The sequence below is a fragment of the Onychostruthus taczanowskii genome, unplaced genomic scaffold, assembly GCF_017590055.1.
Source record: "Onychostruthus taczanowskii isolate IOZ18803 unplaced genomic scaffold, ASM1759005v1 scaffold61, whole genome shotgun sequence".
Classification (NCBI taxonomy): domain Eukaryota; kingdom Metazoa; phylum Chordata; class Aves; order Passeriformes; family Passeridae; genus Onychostruthus; species Onychostruthus taczanowskii.
In genome coordinates this window covers 1,283,657-1,297,202 of record NW_024503790.1, presented here as the reverse complement: position 1 = coordinate 1,297,202, position 13,546 = coordinate 1,283,657, and the positions used below count along the sequence as shown (strand labels likewise).

The window sequence follows — 13,546 nt, the reverse complement described above, 5'->3', positions numbered from 1 at the left end:
AGACAGTTTGTGCAATTAAAAACCCAGAGAAAGTGTGTGCCTGCACAGTTGTGCCTCATCTCCTGCACATGCTGCCCTGTGCACCGTCAAATCCATCCTGGAGGAGTGTACAAGACCCAGCACTCACCTCTCTGGGGAGCAGCCCTGAGTCCTTGATGTTTCTAGCACAGAAATCCCAGAATGCAGGACCTGCTGGGTGCCACTCCAAGGAGTGTTTTCCTTTTCCTCCACAACGTGCTGATGATGTTTTCCTTGTCTAGCCCCGCATGGACCAGTATTTTAATCAGATGGAGAAGATTGTGAAAGAGAGGAAAACCTCCTCAAGGATTCGGTTCATGCTTCAGGATGTAATAGACCTAAGGCTGGTAGGTGCTAGCTCCAGTGAGTAAAAGTGTGAAATCATGGTGCCCGGACTGGTCTGGGTTGGAAAGGACCTTAAGGATGATCTCGTTCCACCCCCTGCCATGGCAGGGACACCTTCCACTGTTCCATGCTGCTCTAAACCCCCTCCAGCCTGGCCTTGGACACTGCCAGGGATCCAGGGACAGCCACAGCTGCTCTGGGCACCCTGTGCCAGGGCCTGCCCACCCTCACAGGGAGGAATTCCTTCCCCATACCCCATCTCACCCTGCCCTCTAGCAGTGGGAGGCCATTCCCCCTTGTCCCCAATCCCTCTCCAGCTCTCCTGGAGCCCCTTTAGGCCCTGTAAGGGCTCTGAGCCCTGGGGCCTTCTGTCCTGCAGGTGAACATACCCAGCTCCCATGCCAGTCTGTCATGTTCCCTTCCATATCCAGGCTGGATAAGCTCTCATGCAAGAGCAGGGATTCACAGCTCAAGTGGAATGTTAGGGGGAGATCTGTTCCCCTTCTCCCCCAAGTCTGGCTGTCCAAAGCCAGGAGATGTCTCCACGTTGTCCTGGTGCAGTACACGTGTGGTGCAGGGGGTCCCCACACTGTGCAGGTGAAGATGTGACCATGGTTGGAACAAACCTTCCCAGCAACTTTAATTCCCCCCCAGGGGAGCTGGTTTGGGTTGTGTGGAGGCTGAAATCACCATTTTGGCTGCACATAGATAATTACCCCAAGAGCTTTAATGAGGCTGCAGCAAAATAAGGGACAGTGTGGTCATTCCAGGGCTGGAGGGGTCTGGGCACTGCATGGCTGAAAAGACACATCAAGCAAGGAAAGTGTTTTTGGAGTGACAGCTGCTCCTCTGCAGGATTCCTGTGTCAGCCATCACCATTCCTGGAGTGCAGAGTGGTGTTTCAACTTAAAATCAGTCACTTCTTGCTTTTTTTAATTTTCATTTCTTCCCTCAAGCTTGGAGGAAAGGCTCCCACAAAGAGTATCAGTCATAAACAGAGTGACAGCAGCTCTTCTCTTTCCTCTGAGCCTTGAAAGAGGAGCTGGGAATGTGCAGGCTGGGGATTAACATGTCCTGAATTCGGTCAGGTCTTGGCTGCAGTCTCTGTACCTGAGTACAAGGCTCTGCTCTCAGCTGCTGGGATAACCATGTCCATGATGTATCCCAGCTCCACAGGATTTTCTCCAGCCCCTCTAAGGCATGACAAGGGTGGGAGGATGAGGCCTCGTTCCCAGTATTCAAACTCCCCATGTTTGATGCTCTCCTGGAAGTTTTCCTGAGCACGTGTTTGGTTTTTTTGCTTCTTCCCCAGTGCAACTGGGTGTCACGGAGAGCAGACCAGGGCCCCAAGACCATCGAGCAGATCCATAAAGAAGCCAAGATTGAAGAGCAGGAAGAACAGAGGAAGGTGCAACAACTCATGACCAAAGACAAGAGGAGACCGGGTAAAGTAAAAGCCAAGTTGGCTGCTCTTTTCACATCCAATGGCCTTAGAGGGAATCCCACATCAAAGGCAAAAATCTGTGGGGCTTTTTTTCCTAAGTGTAATGAGCAAAGGAAATTGGGGCCTGATATGCCAGAGGCTGGAAAAGGAACAGATCTGCTATGGATTGGCTGTGGGGATTTTCAGGGGCAAATCTCATGGGTGAAAATAACCAACCACGGTGTTTATACATTCTATTCATGCAAACCATGTTTGATTTTATGACAGGCTGCCAGAAATCTGTTCTAACAAGTTACTACTTAGGAGTCAGTTAGCCATCCATTCTCAGGCACTGCAGAGTCTCATTTCAAGAGAAAAACATCTCATTCCAGGAGTAACCATGTTGTCTTTAGTTGTTAAAGTCATGAGGTGCTGACTCTATGTGAGGGGGTGTCTTGGCATCACCTTAAACTGCTCCTGGCCCTCAGGGCACTGTCTGAAAATGAATTTGGAGTGACTGGGAAAACAAAGACTGAGACAGAGCAGGGCAAGGAGAAAGTAATTTTCAGGGATTCTTTAGTCATTGGGGGATTCTCTAGAGATTGTCAAATGAAAGTGCTTTGAAAACAGGGTGTAAAGAAAATCCATATAGACTTTAATTATCCTAAAAGTGACACCAGGAGAAGGTGAGAATCATGGGAGTGCCTGAGGGGCTCTGTGTCAGACCAGCCAAGTGCTGCAGGAATTGTGGGATGAGGGAGGCTCTGGTCAGGGAAGGCATCTCTCATCTCATCTCATCTCATCTCATCTCATCTCATCTCATCTCATCTCATCTCATCTCACCTGCTCCTTCCATGAGCTTGTGAACATGCAGCACCCACAGGAATGCAGAGAAATCCAGCCAGGAACCATCCCTTCCAAAAGCAGCCCTGGAAGGAGCGATAGCTGTTGTGTGAGAGCCCAGGCAGGCTGGTTGTGGCATGCCAGAGGGAAGGACATTCCCGAGCAGGACCCTGCCTGTCAGAGCAGTGGGCTGGGCTGAGCTGAGCTGAGCATGGCTCTGTTTGTCCTCCTCAGGTGTCCCGCGGGTGGACGAAGGCGGCTGGAACACTGTGCAGGGGGCAAAGAACAGCAGAGTGCTGGACCCCACCAAGTTCCTTAAAATCACCAAGGTAGGTGCCAGCACAAGCCTCCTTCAGGGCAATAAAACATCTGTTAGTCCAGGAAGGATCAGGACAGTGTGTGCAGGTCAAAACTTGGGGCTGGGACACGTTAAATCCTCGGAGTTAATACTGTGTGTAAATCAGGCTGCATTATCTTCTGGATGCTCCTGTTTTGTCCTGAGGGAAAGGAGTGTGCAGATTTTATTTCTCAGGTTCACAGTGTCCTTTTAGTAATCCACAAGCTCTCACAGTCAGAAAATCTGCATTTTATTCAGTGGTGAAAATGTGAGCCAGGGTATTGTGTGATATGGAGATGCAGCACAGCACCATGTTCCATGGCTCTCAAACACATCACCTGGGAGTCTCAAACACCTGGCTGCCTCAAGTTCTTGAGACCCTATTCTGATGCTGCTCCTCAATAAAACAGGGAGGCCACATCCTTTTTGATGTGTCACAAACAGCAGCACTCCAGACTTAGGATGCTCCAGTAGAATGGGAAGAGCTGTGTCTGCTTTAGAGGTTTCTCGACTTGGTGGCATGGTTGCATCCCCCAGCATGTGATAAACTCTCATGTTCATCCTGCAGATGTGCATCTTCCTGTTATTTCACCATTAAACTGGTGAATTTGGGACAGTTTTTCAGGCTGCAGGTTGGGCAAGCTGGAGATGTCTCCTTTGTTGAACTTCAGAACAGCTCTGGGTTTTCTTGCCAAGGAGAAGTCTGACCTTTGCATAAGTCACTGACTGCTAAATATTCCCTTGTCCCACTTAATGTCACTTGGCTGAATTTTTACACTCAGTGCCTGGGTTCTTGGAGAGCTGTAAAGCAGGACCTGGACAGACTGCAGCCTTTGTGCAGATCCAATCAGTTTGTTCCTTCTGAAACTCATAAAACAATCTCCAAAACTTCATTAGCAGGAGAGGCTCAGCCTCCTCCTGCCTGGGCTTATAGCTCACCTGGGAAAAGCCCTTCTCCTCTGTTCCATACAAATGGAGCTGGTTCCCCAGCAGCTGCTTTGGAAGGAGAGAGGAGCTTCCTTGAGATCTGCGAGGTCACAACCTCCTTGTCAATAAATTCTCGCACTGAACATCATAAAATCAATATTCTCTTCTTGCCAGACACCGCTTCTTCCTCCAGGTTCTGTGACCTGTTGTCATCCTTTGCCCTCTGTATTGTTTGGTGCCCTGCAGGTCCCCCCAAAGCCATGACTGGAGAGTTGATGGATAGTGAAACTGGCTTACACATCACTAACAAACTGAACTTCTTTCAAATCTGGATATACTGAGCTTTTCCACTTTCCTGAGCTTCAGAATTCCCAATATAAAGAAGCTCCTGCTCACTGTGAATGTCTCTCACTGGCATTTGGAAGAGACTCTTTGTGATGCCCTTTGTTGTTCGTGTCCCTTGTCTTGGGCCACACTTCAGTCTTCCAGAAACATGTGAAGTGTATTTTGGTGTTCACAAGGGAGATTTTTTGCCAGAAAATCTCCCATTTATTTTTACACTGCACGATTTGCCCTTGTAATTGTATGTCCTGGTGTGTTTTACAGCCCACAATAGATGAGAAGATTCAGCTCGTGCCTAAAGCCCAGTTGGGCAGCTGGGGGAAGGGCAGCAGTGGTGGAGCCAAGGCAAGCGAGATGGGTAAGTCGGGATGGACCCTCACCCTCAGCTTTGCTGCTGAAGAGCAGGTTTGGGTGGGGTTCACAAAGTCATGGGATGTCCTGAGCTGGAAGGGACCCACAGGGATCAAATCCAACCCTGGCCCTGCACACATGCCCCAACATTCCCAGCCTGTCCAAACCCTGCTGCAGCTCTGGCAGCCTCAGGGCTGGGACCATTCCCTGGGGAGCCTGGGCAGTGCCCAGCACCCTCTGGGGAAGAGCCTTTCCTGATCTCCAACCCAAACCCACCTGGCCCAGCTCCAGCCCTTCCCTGGCTCCTGTCCCTGCTCACAGGCAGGGATCAGAGCTGCCCCTTGGGAGGAGCAGCCTCCAGTGAGGGCTCCCCTCTGGCTCCTCTGCTCCTCTCTGTGTGACCTCCTGACAGGAAGGGTTGAAGTGGGGCAGGCCCAGCCTTTCCCTGCACTTCTGTCCCCGTGGCTGCAGCTGAGCTGCTCGGTGGTGCTGAGCTATCAGCAGCTCCTGACCTTGTCGCTCTGCTCTGTGTTGTCTCCACCATCTCCAGACTCCTTGCGACCAAGTGCCACAAGTCTGAACAGATTTTCTGCCCTGCAGCCTCCAGTGTCCCCAGTCTCTGCCTCATCTGCATCTTCAGAACTAGAATCTCGCAGGGCCTTAACGAGGTGAGTGTCGCTCCACCGCTCTTCACTGCTGCCCTCTGCACCCCCTGCTCTGGCACCAGCACTTGGACACAAGAGAATTCCTTACTTTTTCAGAATGGCTGGGTCCTTTTCTCACTCTTGTGTTAGCTTTGAACATGCCTATATTTTATAATGTCATAGGAGACAGAGGTGGAATTAATTGTTAAAGCCATTTTGATTAATGTTTTCATTTCCATTTCACCCTTCAGCCAAGGGTAGTTGTGTTTAACAGATTAAAAACTCTTCAGATAAAAGGTAGTAATAAATAGGTTGGATTCAATGGATGTGAATTCAGCCAGGTCAGTAGGTTTATTTATCCAGGAAAACATACCTAAAACCTGGCAGAAATGCAGCACAAAACCATGTCTGACCCTTCCCAGCAGGTGTGACCTGCCCGTGCTCCCGCATCCAACAAAAAACTGCAGAGCCTCTCTCTCACTCCAATTCCTTCAGGGCTGCAGCCACTCCAGCTTGGAGCATGAAACATGTATTAACCCTCAATAATTTATTAACTCTAGACACAGTTTATAAATGTACAGTTCATTTAAAATGTCACTGGATCTTCCTTCCAGTGCACACAAGCTGCTGGAGTGTTTTCCTGTGTTGTGCCTCTATGTTTTCCTTCCTATTTCAAGTAAAGCTTGGGCTTACCTGGAAATTATTCCATTATGGCATCATTTTGCCCATCTTACTCATTAACACAATAATTAATGGAACAGATCATTGTCCCTGTTGTTGGGAGCCTTCACTGTTTGGGAAGTATTTTTCAATTAATGGGTAAAAAATACAACTCTCATGGAATCACAAAATGTTTTGGGTTGAAGAGAGTTGAAAGATCACCCATTCAAACCCCCTCCCATGGCAGGGACACTTTCCACTGTCCCAAGCTGCTCCAAGCCCCCTCCAGCCTGGCCTTGGACTCCCAGGGATCCAGGGACAGCCATAGCTGCTCTGGGCACCCTGTGCCAGGGCCTCACCACCCTCACAGGGAAGAATTTCTTTGTTACATCTGATCTAAAGCTCTCATACCATTTCAAAGGGAAACAGAGTCCATGTGTTATAAAATTCACTATTCCATGTATAAAATGGGTGCTGTAGAGCATTGCTTTTCCATATGTTCTCTAGAAAGCATTGGCTGTTCCTGTCCACTCTGGGTATTTGTGTTTGTGCATCCCTGAAATTGAGTTAATTTTGGCTGTGGGTACACCTGTAAGAAGTGGAGTGAACAATTGCAGGGCTTGGGGTGTGTTTTTTTCCTCGAGGGCAGTGAAGCCCTCGAGTCCCTTTCCTCACCTCTGAGCGGGTTTTTGTTTGGCAGTCGTGGGAGCACGGGCAGGGAGAAGAACGACAAACCTCTGCCACCTTCCCTGTCCCGGCCCAACACCTTCCTCCGGGGCAGCAGCAGCAAGGAGCTGCTGCTGGACAACCAGGCCCAGGAGGAGCAGCGCAGGGAGATGCTGGAGACGGTGAAGCAGCTGACAGGGGCCATGGAGATGGACAGGAACAGCACCGAGGCCGAGAGGAACAAAGCCAAGGAACCTGGTAACAGCTCCTCTGTGCTCGGGGAGTCTTGCTGAGTGTTGGGAAGGCACAAGGGAGAACCTGTCAGGAGCAGAGACAGGTCTGTGCAGGGCACTGGCAGTGCAGGGCACTGGCAGTGACGTGTGTGTGCAGGGCACTGTCAGTGACGTGTGTGTGCAGGGCACGGGCAGTGACAGGTGTGTGTGAAGGGCACTGGCAGTGACAGGTGTGTGCAGGGCACTGGCAGTGACAGATGTGTGTGCAGGGCACTGTCTGACAGGTCTGTGCAGGGCACTGGCAGTGACAGGTCTGTGCAGGGCACTGGCAGTGACAGGTCTGTGCAGGGCACTGGCAGTGATGTGTGTGTGGAGGGCACTGGCAGTGACAGGTCTGTGCAGGGCACTGGCAGTGACAGGTCTGTGCAGGGCACTGTCAGTGACAGGTGTGTGTGCAGGGCACTGGCAGTGACAGGTCTGTGCAGGGCACTGGCAGTGACAGGTCTGTGCAGGGCACTGGCAGTGACAGGTCTGTGCAGGGCACTGTCAGGCTGCTGCAGCTGGGATGCAGCTCCCAGAGCTGGGTGACCCAGCTGAGTCAGGCAGGCCTGGGCCTTATCCCTCTCTGCAGCTCCTGCGTAGGATCCAGCGGGGCTGAAGGGCTGCAGGTGCCAGCACAGCATCACCCCCTGGCATTGTCTGCCCTGCTTTATCCTGTCACTGTCCCACTGGCTTCTGTGCACAAAGGCCCCCAAATCAGTGTCAGTTCTTCAGGAATGCTTTCCCAGTGCCCCACAAAGCCATATCTGCCCTTTTCAAGCATTCCCCAGGGCCAGGGCAGGGATTAGGGTCTGGGGCAGATGGTGCACAGCAGCTTTTTAGCACCGTGCTGTGCCCTCCTTCCGAGCCAGCCCTGGTGCAGCAGGATGGTGGCACCCACCAGGGTGACTCGTCTGTCGCCTTATCAGTCCTGCAGCTCCTGCTTTTCCCTCCTGCTAGCCTGGGCTGATCTGTTAGTGGGAAAATGGGGACACTTAGGGTGATGTTCCCAGTGGACAGAACCTTTATAGTAAGGACAGCACCCAGCTCCTTCCCTGGGAAACATCTGGAAACTGCTGCAGTGAGGGAAACACCTCAAATGCCACAGCACAGCACAGGCTTATCCTGAAGCTTCAGGATGTTGTAGACAGTCCATGGGGACCAGGGTTTTGGGATGTGGTTGGGAGATTGCCTTGGGCTGCTGCCCATTGCAGTCAGCACATTTTAACTTTGCTGCAACAGCTCCCATTGAATTATTTAATGTTCGTGCGGAGCTTTGAAGGTGTTTGACCTGTGCCACTGCCAGCTGTGATCCTGCAAGGTCAAGTTACAGAAATACTGGGAGTTCATATGGGGGAAAAGTAGCCAGGAAAGAATCCCAGAATGGGTTGAGTTGGAAGGAACCTTAAAGCTCATCCAGTTCCAGTCCCTGCTGTGGACAGGGACACCTTCCACCTCTCCCAGGTTGCTCCAAGCCCCATCAAAGAACTACCCTGTGCCTGAGGATGGGATGGGGACACACCTGCCCTAGTGACTTCTGTTCTCAGAATGTCATCTCTAAAATGGTGATTTTCCTTTTCCAAACATTTTTTGTTGTTTTATTTCCACTAGCCAAGCCAGAAGCGAATGTCATCTCTAAAATGGTGATTTTCCTTTTCCAAACATTTTTGTTGTTGTATTTCCACCAGCCAAGCCAGAAGTTCCCCCAGCTCCAGTGCAAGAAAAGCCTTCGCTATCAGAAGAGGAAATAGAGAGAAAATGCAAATCTATCATTGATGAGTTCTTGCATATTAATGATTTTAAGGTAAGCAAGATGAAAGCCTCACTTAACAGCCAGCTCTGAGAGGCAGCAGTGATTTCTCTCCAGGGTGTGTCTCTGTGAGCACCCAGCCCACACAGAGGCAGCGGGGCCAGACAGAGCCCAGCAGCAGCTCCAGGGGCACTTTCAGGACAGTTGTCTCCCAAGCTTGTTTGCTGCCCTCTGGTAATAGGAAAAATAGCCCAGCCTGTGTGTTTTAAGTAGCAAGATGGATGTGTATCTGTCATGAATCACTGAGCAGCTCCATAATACCAGCAATTTTGGAAGCAGAAAAGCTAGTGGGAAAATAAACAGAGGTTTTCATTTAGTTATCAAAGCATGTGCTGTTCTGATCTGGAGGCAGATAAAGCAATACTAAATATTGAACAAAACACTCCAGAGGATTTTTAATAAACATTGGAAATTACTGAGCGGCTGTCATCACTTCCTAGTTAAAAGGTTGAAATTTTGTTTCCCTTGTAAATGGGTTTTTTTAGCTCATCCAGGGAGTTTGCAAGAAGTGTTACATTGGCTGCAAAGCTGCTTCATTTGATCTTTTACTGAAATAGATTTTCAAACCTGCCAAGTTTGAAATGGCAGCACTTGGGAGTTGCTGGTTTGGCACCTTAAAAGCAGTGTTGCTGCTTCCATTTCATTGGACTTCCAATTAATAATTGGAAAGAGGAATATTCTCATGATGGATTGTTGAGAGTTCACATCTAGTTATTGGGATAAATTATTAAATACTTGGTTTGGAGAGGAAAAACCTTGCTCTGATTGGCAGTGAGCTGGCCTGGGACCCAGGGGCTGGTGAGCCAAGGAGTCTCTGCTCTTTTTCCTGCTTAGGATGGGCTCCAGAGGCTCCCCTGGATGCCTGTGATGAAGGGGCCTCTTCAGTTCCCTGTTTGCAAATACAGCAATGTATTTCTGTGGCTGCCTGGAAATGGGGCTGAATTGCATTAGACAGGGCAGGGCTGGTTAAAAGTCCATGGAATTGAGGCAGCTTGTTTGCATCAGGAATTACTTGGTACTGGGGGATTCTTGGCACTCTTCAGGTGCAGCGAAGCTCTGACTGCTTAAACTCATGTTCCTGCAGCCTCCCGTGAGTGAGCTCCTGCTGTGTAGAGCAGGGAACAGCCCCTTGCAGGGGTTTGGTCCTCAGAGTCTGACCTGACCATGAGCTCAAACTGCTGAGCTGTGACCCTGGTGACAGCAGGGTTCCCTGTGTGTGCCAGGACAGAGGATCCAGTGATGAGCTCCAGCCTGAGCACACAGGCCAGGACCAGCGGGCTCCTGACATGCAGGAAAAAGCCCTGCAGGACCTGAGGAAACACATCTGAGGCTGCCAGCTCTTGGTAACTCAAGGCATAACTAGTCACAGAGCAGGTGCCTGTGGTCAGGAAGGCCACTGAGATCTGTGGGCTCAGGAGGTCCCTGGAAGGTCCTTGTGGTGGTAATTGAGATTTTTGATATGGGACTTTGAGAGCTGCTCTCTAAGTCTCTGAATGTTTCTTTGTTCAGGTTGCAAAATGCTCAAGTCAGAAAGTGGGAGCTTTAGAAAGGGGAAATCTTCTCCAAGTGCTCCCCAGCTATTTTCTGCTTCTTCATGGGCTGTGGGTTTGTAACACAGGCATTTGTGCCAGGTCAGATCAGTAACAAATCTGATCCGATACCCTTTTTTTGACTTGATGTTCGATGTAGTAATCAGTGTTTTGGTGGCATCCAGAAGATAACTCCTGCCATTTCACCAAGCAGCCCTGGAATGTGATTGTGCATTTTAAGAATTGTTACCTGAGTGGTATAAATTCCATTACTGCTATTACTGTTGTTTTTGTTATTATTATGTGATGAGGTTCCACAGCCTAATTCAGCACTTTGCCTGGCAGCCTCACTAAATCCTCATTTCACTAAAAAACCCCGGTGTTGCAGTAGGAAATACTCTTGTGCCACATGTTTGCTCCTTTTCAGCTGGGGGTGACTGCTGTGTGTCATTCCACAGGAGGCCATGCAGTGCGTGGAGGAGCTGAGTGCCCAGAGCCTGCTGCCCGTGTTCGTGCGCGTGGGCGTGGAGTCCACGCTGGAGCGGAGTCAGATCACCAGGGATCACATGGGCCAGTTGTTACATCAGCTGGTGCACTCAGGAAAGCTGAGCAAGCAGGATTTCTTCAAGGGGTTGGTATTCTGCACAGAGAATCCACAGATTCTTTTCCTCAGTGTTTCTTGCAAATGGATGCTGTGCTGCAGAGAAATGATCTCCCACCTTGTTTTGGTATCCTGCCCTCTCCACACCTGCTTTTGGAAGGACTGTATCATCTGGGTGTATTTATAAGGAATGTTATTATTGTAATATATTTTAAAGTGTTTCAGATGCTGTAGTGAACATAAATATGTTCGTATTTATATCAGCTTTTATTTTGAAGCAGATCTGTAGGTGTCTGTTTAAACATGCGTGCTCAGATCCCTGTTCTGTGCTGCATTTCTCCCTGTTTGCCTTTTGCAAATCCCTGAATGTAACTGGAAGAGGAGAGAGTCACAATCCTGCACACAACATCAGCACCTGGGAGCTCTGAGCTCCTGTGCACACAGAGCCTCAGCCACTGTCCCACTGGGAAGAAGGCTTCACCCACACCATGCCATGTCCAGGACACTTCAGCTGGAGAGCCAAACCCTCGAGGGGCTGAGGAGAGCACGCAGCAGATGAGCTGGACCTGCCAAGAGAGACCCCAGTTTTGGCTGCTGGCTCATTTCAGCTCCCTGAATTTTGTGTTCCCAGTCTGGTGTCCAGTCCTAAAACAATCCCTGTTCCCGTGGAGGTGCCTGGTGGCACTCAGTCCTTGCTGGGGTGCAGAGCAGGAGGGATAAAACAGGGATAGGCACAAATGCAGCAGTGAAGGAGCAGATGGAGCATAGTGAGGTTCTGAGGAGTTGGATCTGTCTGGCTTTAATTTGAGTCCCTGTCATTGTGGTACCACCGACCGCTCCGACAGGAAACTCCCTGCACCTGTGTCTGTCCTGAACTTCTTCCAGCTCACAGGAAAGGTTTAGGAAGCCTGAGCTCAAAACAGTATGGAACAGCTGAAAAAAATTAAATCCACAGGAAATACTCTTGTGTCCACACAGCACTGCTGGTCAGAGGGACTCGTTTGAGGTGATACACAGCCAAAATGTATTCTGATTAAAGCTGTTATTGAGCTTGGATAAGTGGATCGTGATGAAATATTGGGATCTGTGCTCTGAATGTGACATAAACAATGTGAAACAACCTCAAGAAGGTGATGGAAAGGGCAAGTGGTGTTCAGTGGGTGCTGAGGAGAACACCAGAAACCACCTCACCTGCTGACACAGGAGAAGTCTAGTGAGGAATCACAGGATGAACACTGGTCCCAGCCCACAGCTGGGGAGAAGAACAACAGGAGAACAATTTCTGGCAGAAAGGCTGGAGGAGCAGCAGAGGTTGCAAAGAATAAAGCAAAGGAGATGGTTCCTGATTTGAAACATTAAGAAAAAATGTGGATTTATAGTCACGAAACAGGACACCAGACTTCTCAAGATTTACAGGGAGAAACAAACCATGATAGAAACTGGCAGGAGAGCAGAAAAATTACCATCTCCCAGGCATGGGAAGGGATGCCACCTGTAAGGGTTTTGTGGGATAGAAGAGTTTTGAGCCATTCTGGAAAGTGTATCACTGTGGAGCACTCCTGTAATTCCTGCTGCAGACAGAAACTCTTCTCTGCTGAACTGAGTTCTTACAGACATTTTACTGCTTACCTTACATTTGGAATTCTGTTAGGATTAACCCCCTTCTCTAAATGTTTGGATATTCTTAAGAAGCTTTAATTTACTTGATGGTTTATATATATAGACAAAAAAGCTTTTTTAGTTTTATAGATGTTACTGTTTAGCAAGTGGTTTTGTACTGGGATATAAGAATTATTATAACTGGAGGTTTCCTGGATGTGTCTGTTGGATCTACAAAAGGTGGTGTCTTTTCCACATATTCTCCTTGTTACTGCATGGAGAAATTCAGTCTTGGCAGTTTGGAAGTACCAAAGACATAAAATGGCAATAGGTTTTTTGTTACCTTTGTGATTGTCCTCACTCCTCTCTCTTTTCACTCTTCTTTTATGTTACAAAATATTTTTAAAGTGCAGATTTCTTTGAAGGAAATGTCTCCAATTAAATTTTATTTAATACTTGATGTTTTTTTCTCCTTATGAAGTTTTTCAGAGACCCTGGAGATGGCAGATGACATGGCCATAGATATACCCCATATCTGGTTGTACCTGGCTGAGCTGGTGACCCCCATGTTAAAAGAAGGAGGAATCTCTATGAGAGAACTTATACAGTAAGTGATGCTTTCCCAGCTGTGCCTGTAGTGTTTTCTCAGTGTGGTTCCCATCAGTAGGTGAAGGATGAGCAGTGCTGGAGCCTCAGCTCCCCCAGGAGAGCTGTTGCACATCCTTGGGGGCCCACACCAGCCTGAAATCTCTGCTGAGAAGGAGCTTGGTGCTTTCACCCTTGGTGAAGGGTTTTATCCATAAGTCTGTTGTTGGTTCCAGCTGAGCTTAAAAATACCCCAGTGCTGTAGATGGAGCCATTTGGGAGCACAGGGGCTCTGGGAATTAGACTTGCAGAGAGTGAGGTATTGCAGAGGGGCTGTGTGGCTCAGAGGGTGACTGAAGGAGGGCTGGGCTAGGTGGGATATTTGGAATAAATTCCCCTCTGTGAGGGTGGGGAGGCCCTGGCACAGTTTGCCCAGAGCAGCTGTGCCTGCCTTATCCCTGGAGGTGTTCAAGGCCAGGCTGGATGGGGCTTGGAGCAGCCTGAGACAGGAAGGTGTCCCTGCCCAAACTATGGGATTCCATGTCTTTACCACCTGGGCACTGCCTTAAATGGGCACAAAACCTTGTCTGCAAG

At 49.2% G+C, this 13,546-nt stretch overlaps 1 protein-coding gene across 11 annotated transcripts in view; it reads left to right on the top strand.

Annotated features, from left to right (window-relative positions):
• Positions 1-13,546, top strand: part of EIF4G3 (eukaryotic translation initiation factor 4 gamma 3) — a 143,804-nt gene that overhangs the window by 121,140 nt on the left and 9,118 nt on the right. For all 11 annotated transcript variants that reach the window (XR_005953751.1, XM_041419432.1, XM_041419430.1 and 8 more), the window contains 9 exons: positions 261-365; positions 1,676-1,808; positions 2,864-2,958; positions 4,500-4,593; positions 5,137-5,254; positions 6,591-6,814; positions 8,517-8,632; positions 10,626-10,798; positions 12,849-12,974. Coding sequence is in view for 10 of the 11 variants with exons in the window: in XM_041419432.1 (XP_041275366.1) it covers positions 261-365; positions 1,676-1,808; positions 2,864-2,958; positions 4,500-4,593; positions 5,137-5,254; positions 6,591-6,814; positions 8,517-8,632; positions 10,626-10,798; positions 12,849-12,974 (1,184 nt within the window). In the remaining variant the exon portion in view is untranslated. The remainder of the gene's footprint in view (positions 1-260; positions 366-1,675; positions 1,809-2,863; positions 2,959-4,499; positions 4,594-5,136; positions 5,255-6,590; positions 6,815-8,516; positions 8,633-10,625; positions 10,799-12,848; positions 12,975-13,546) is intronic.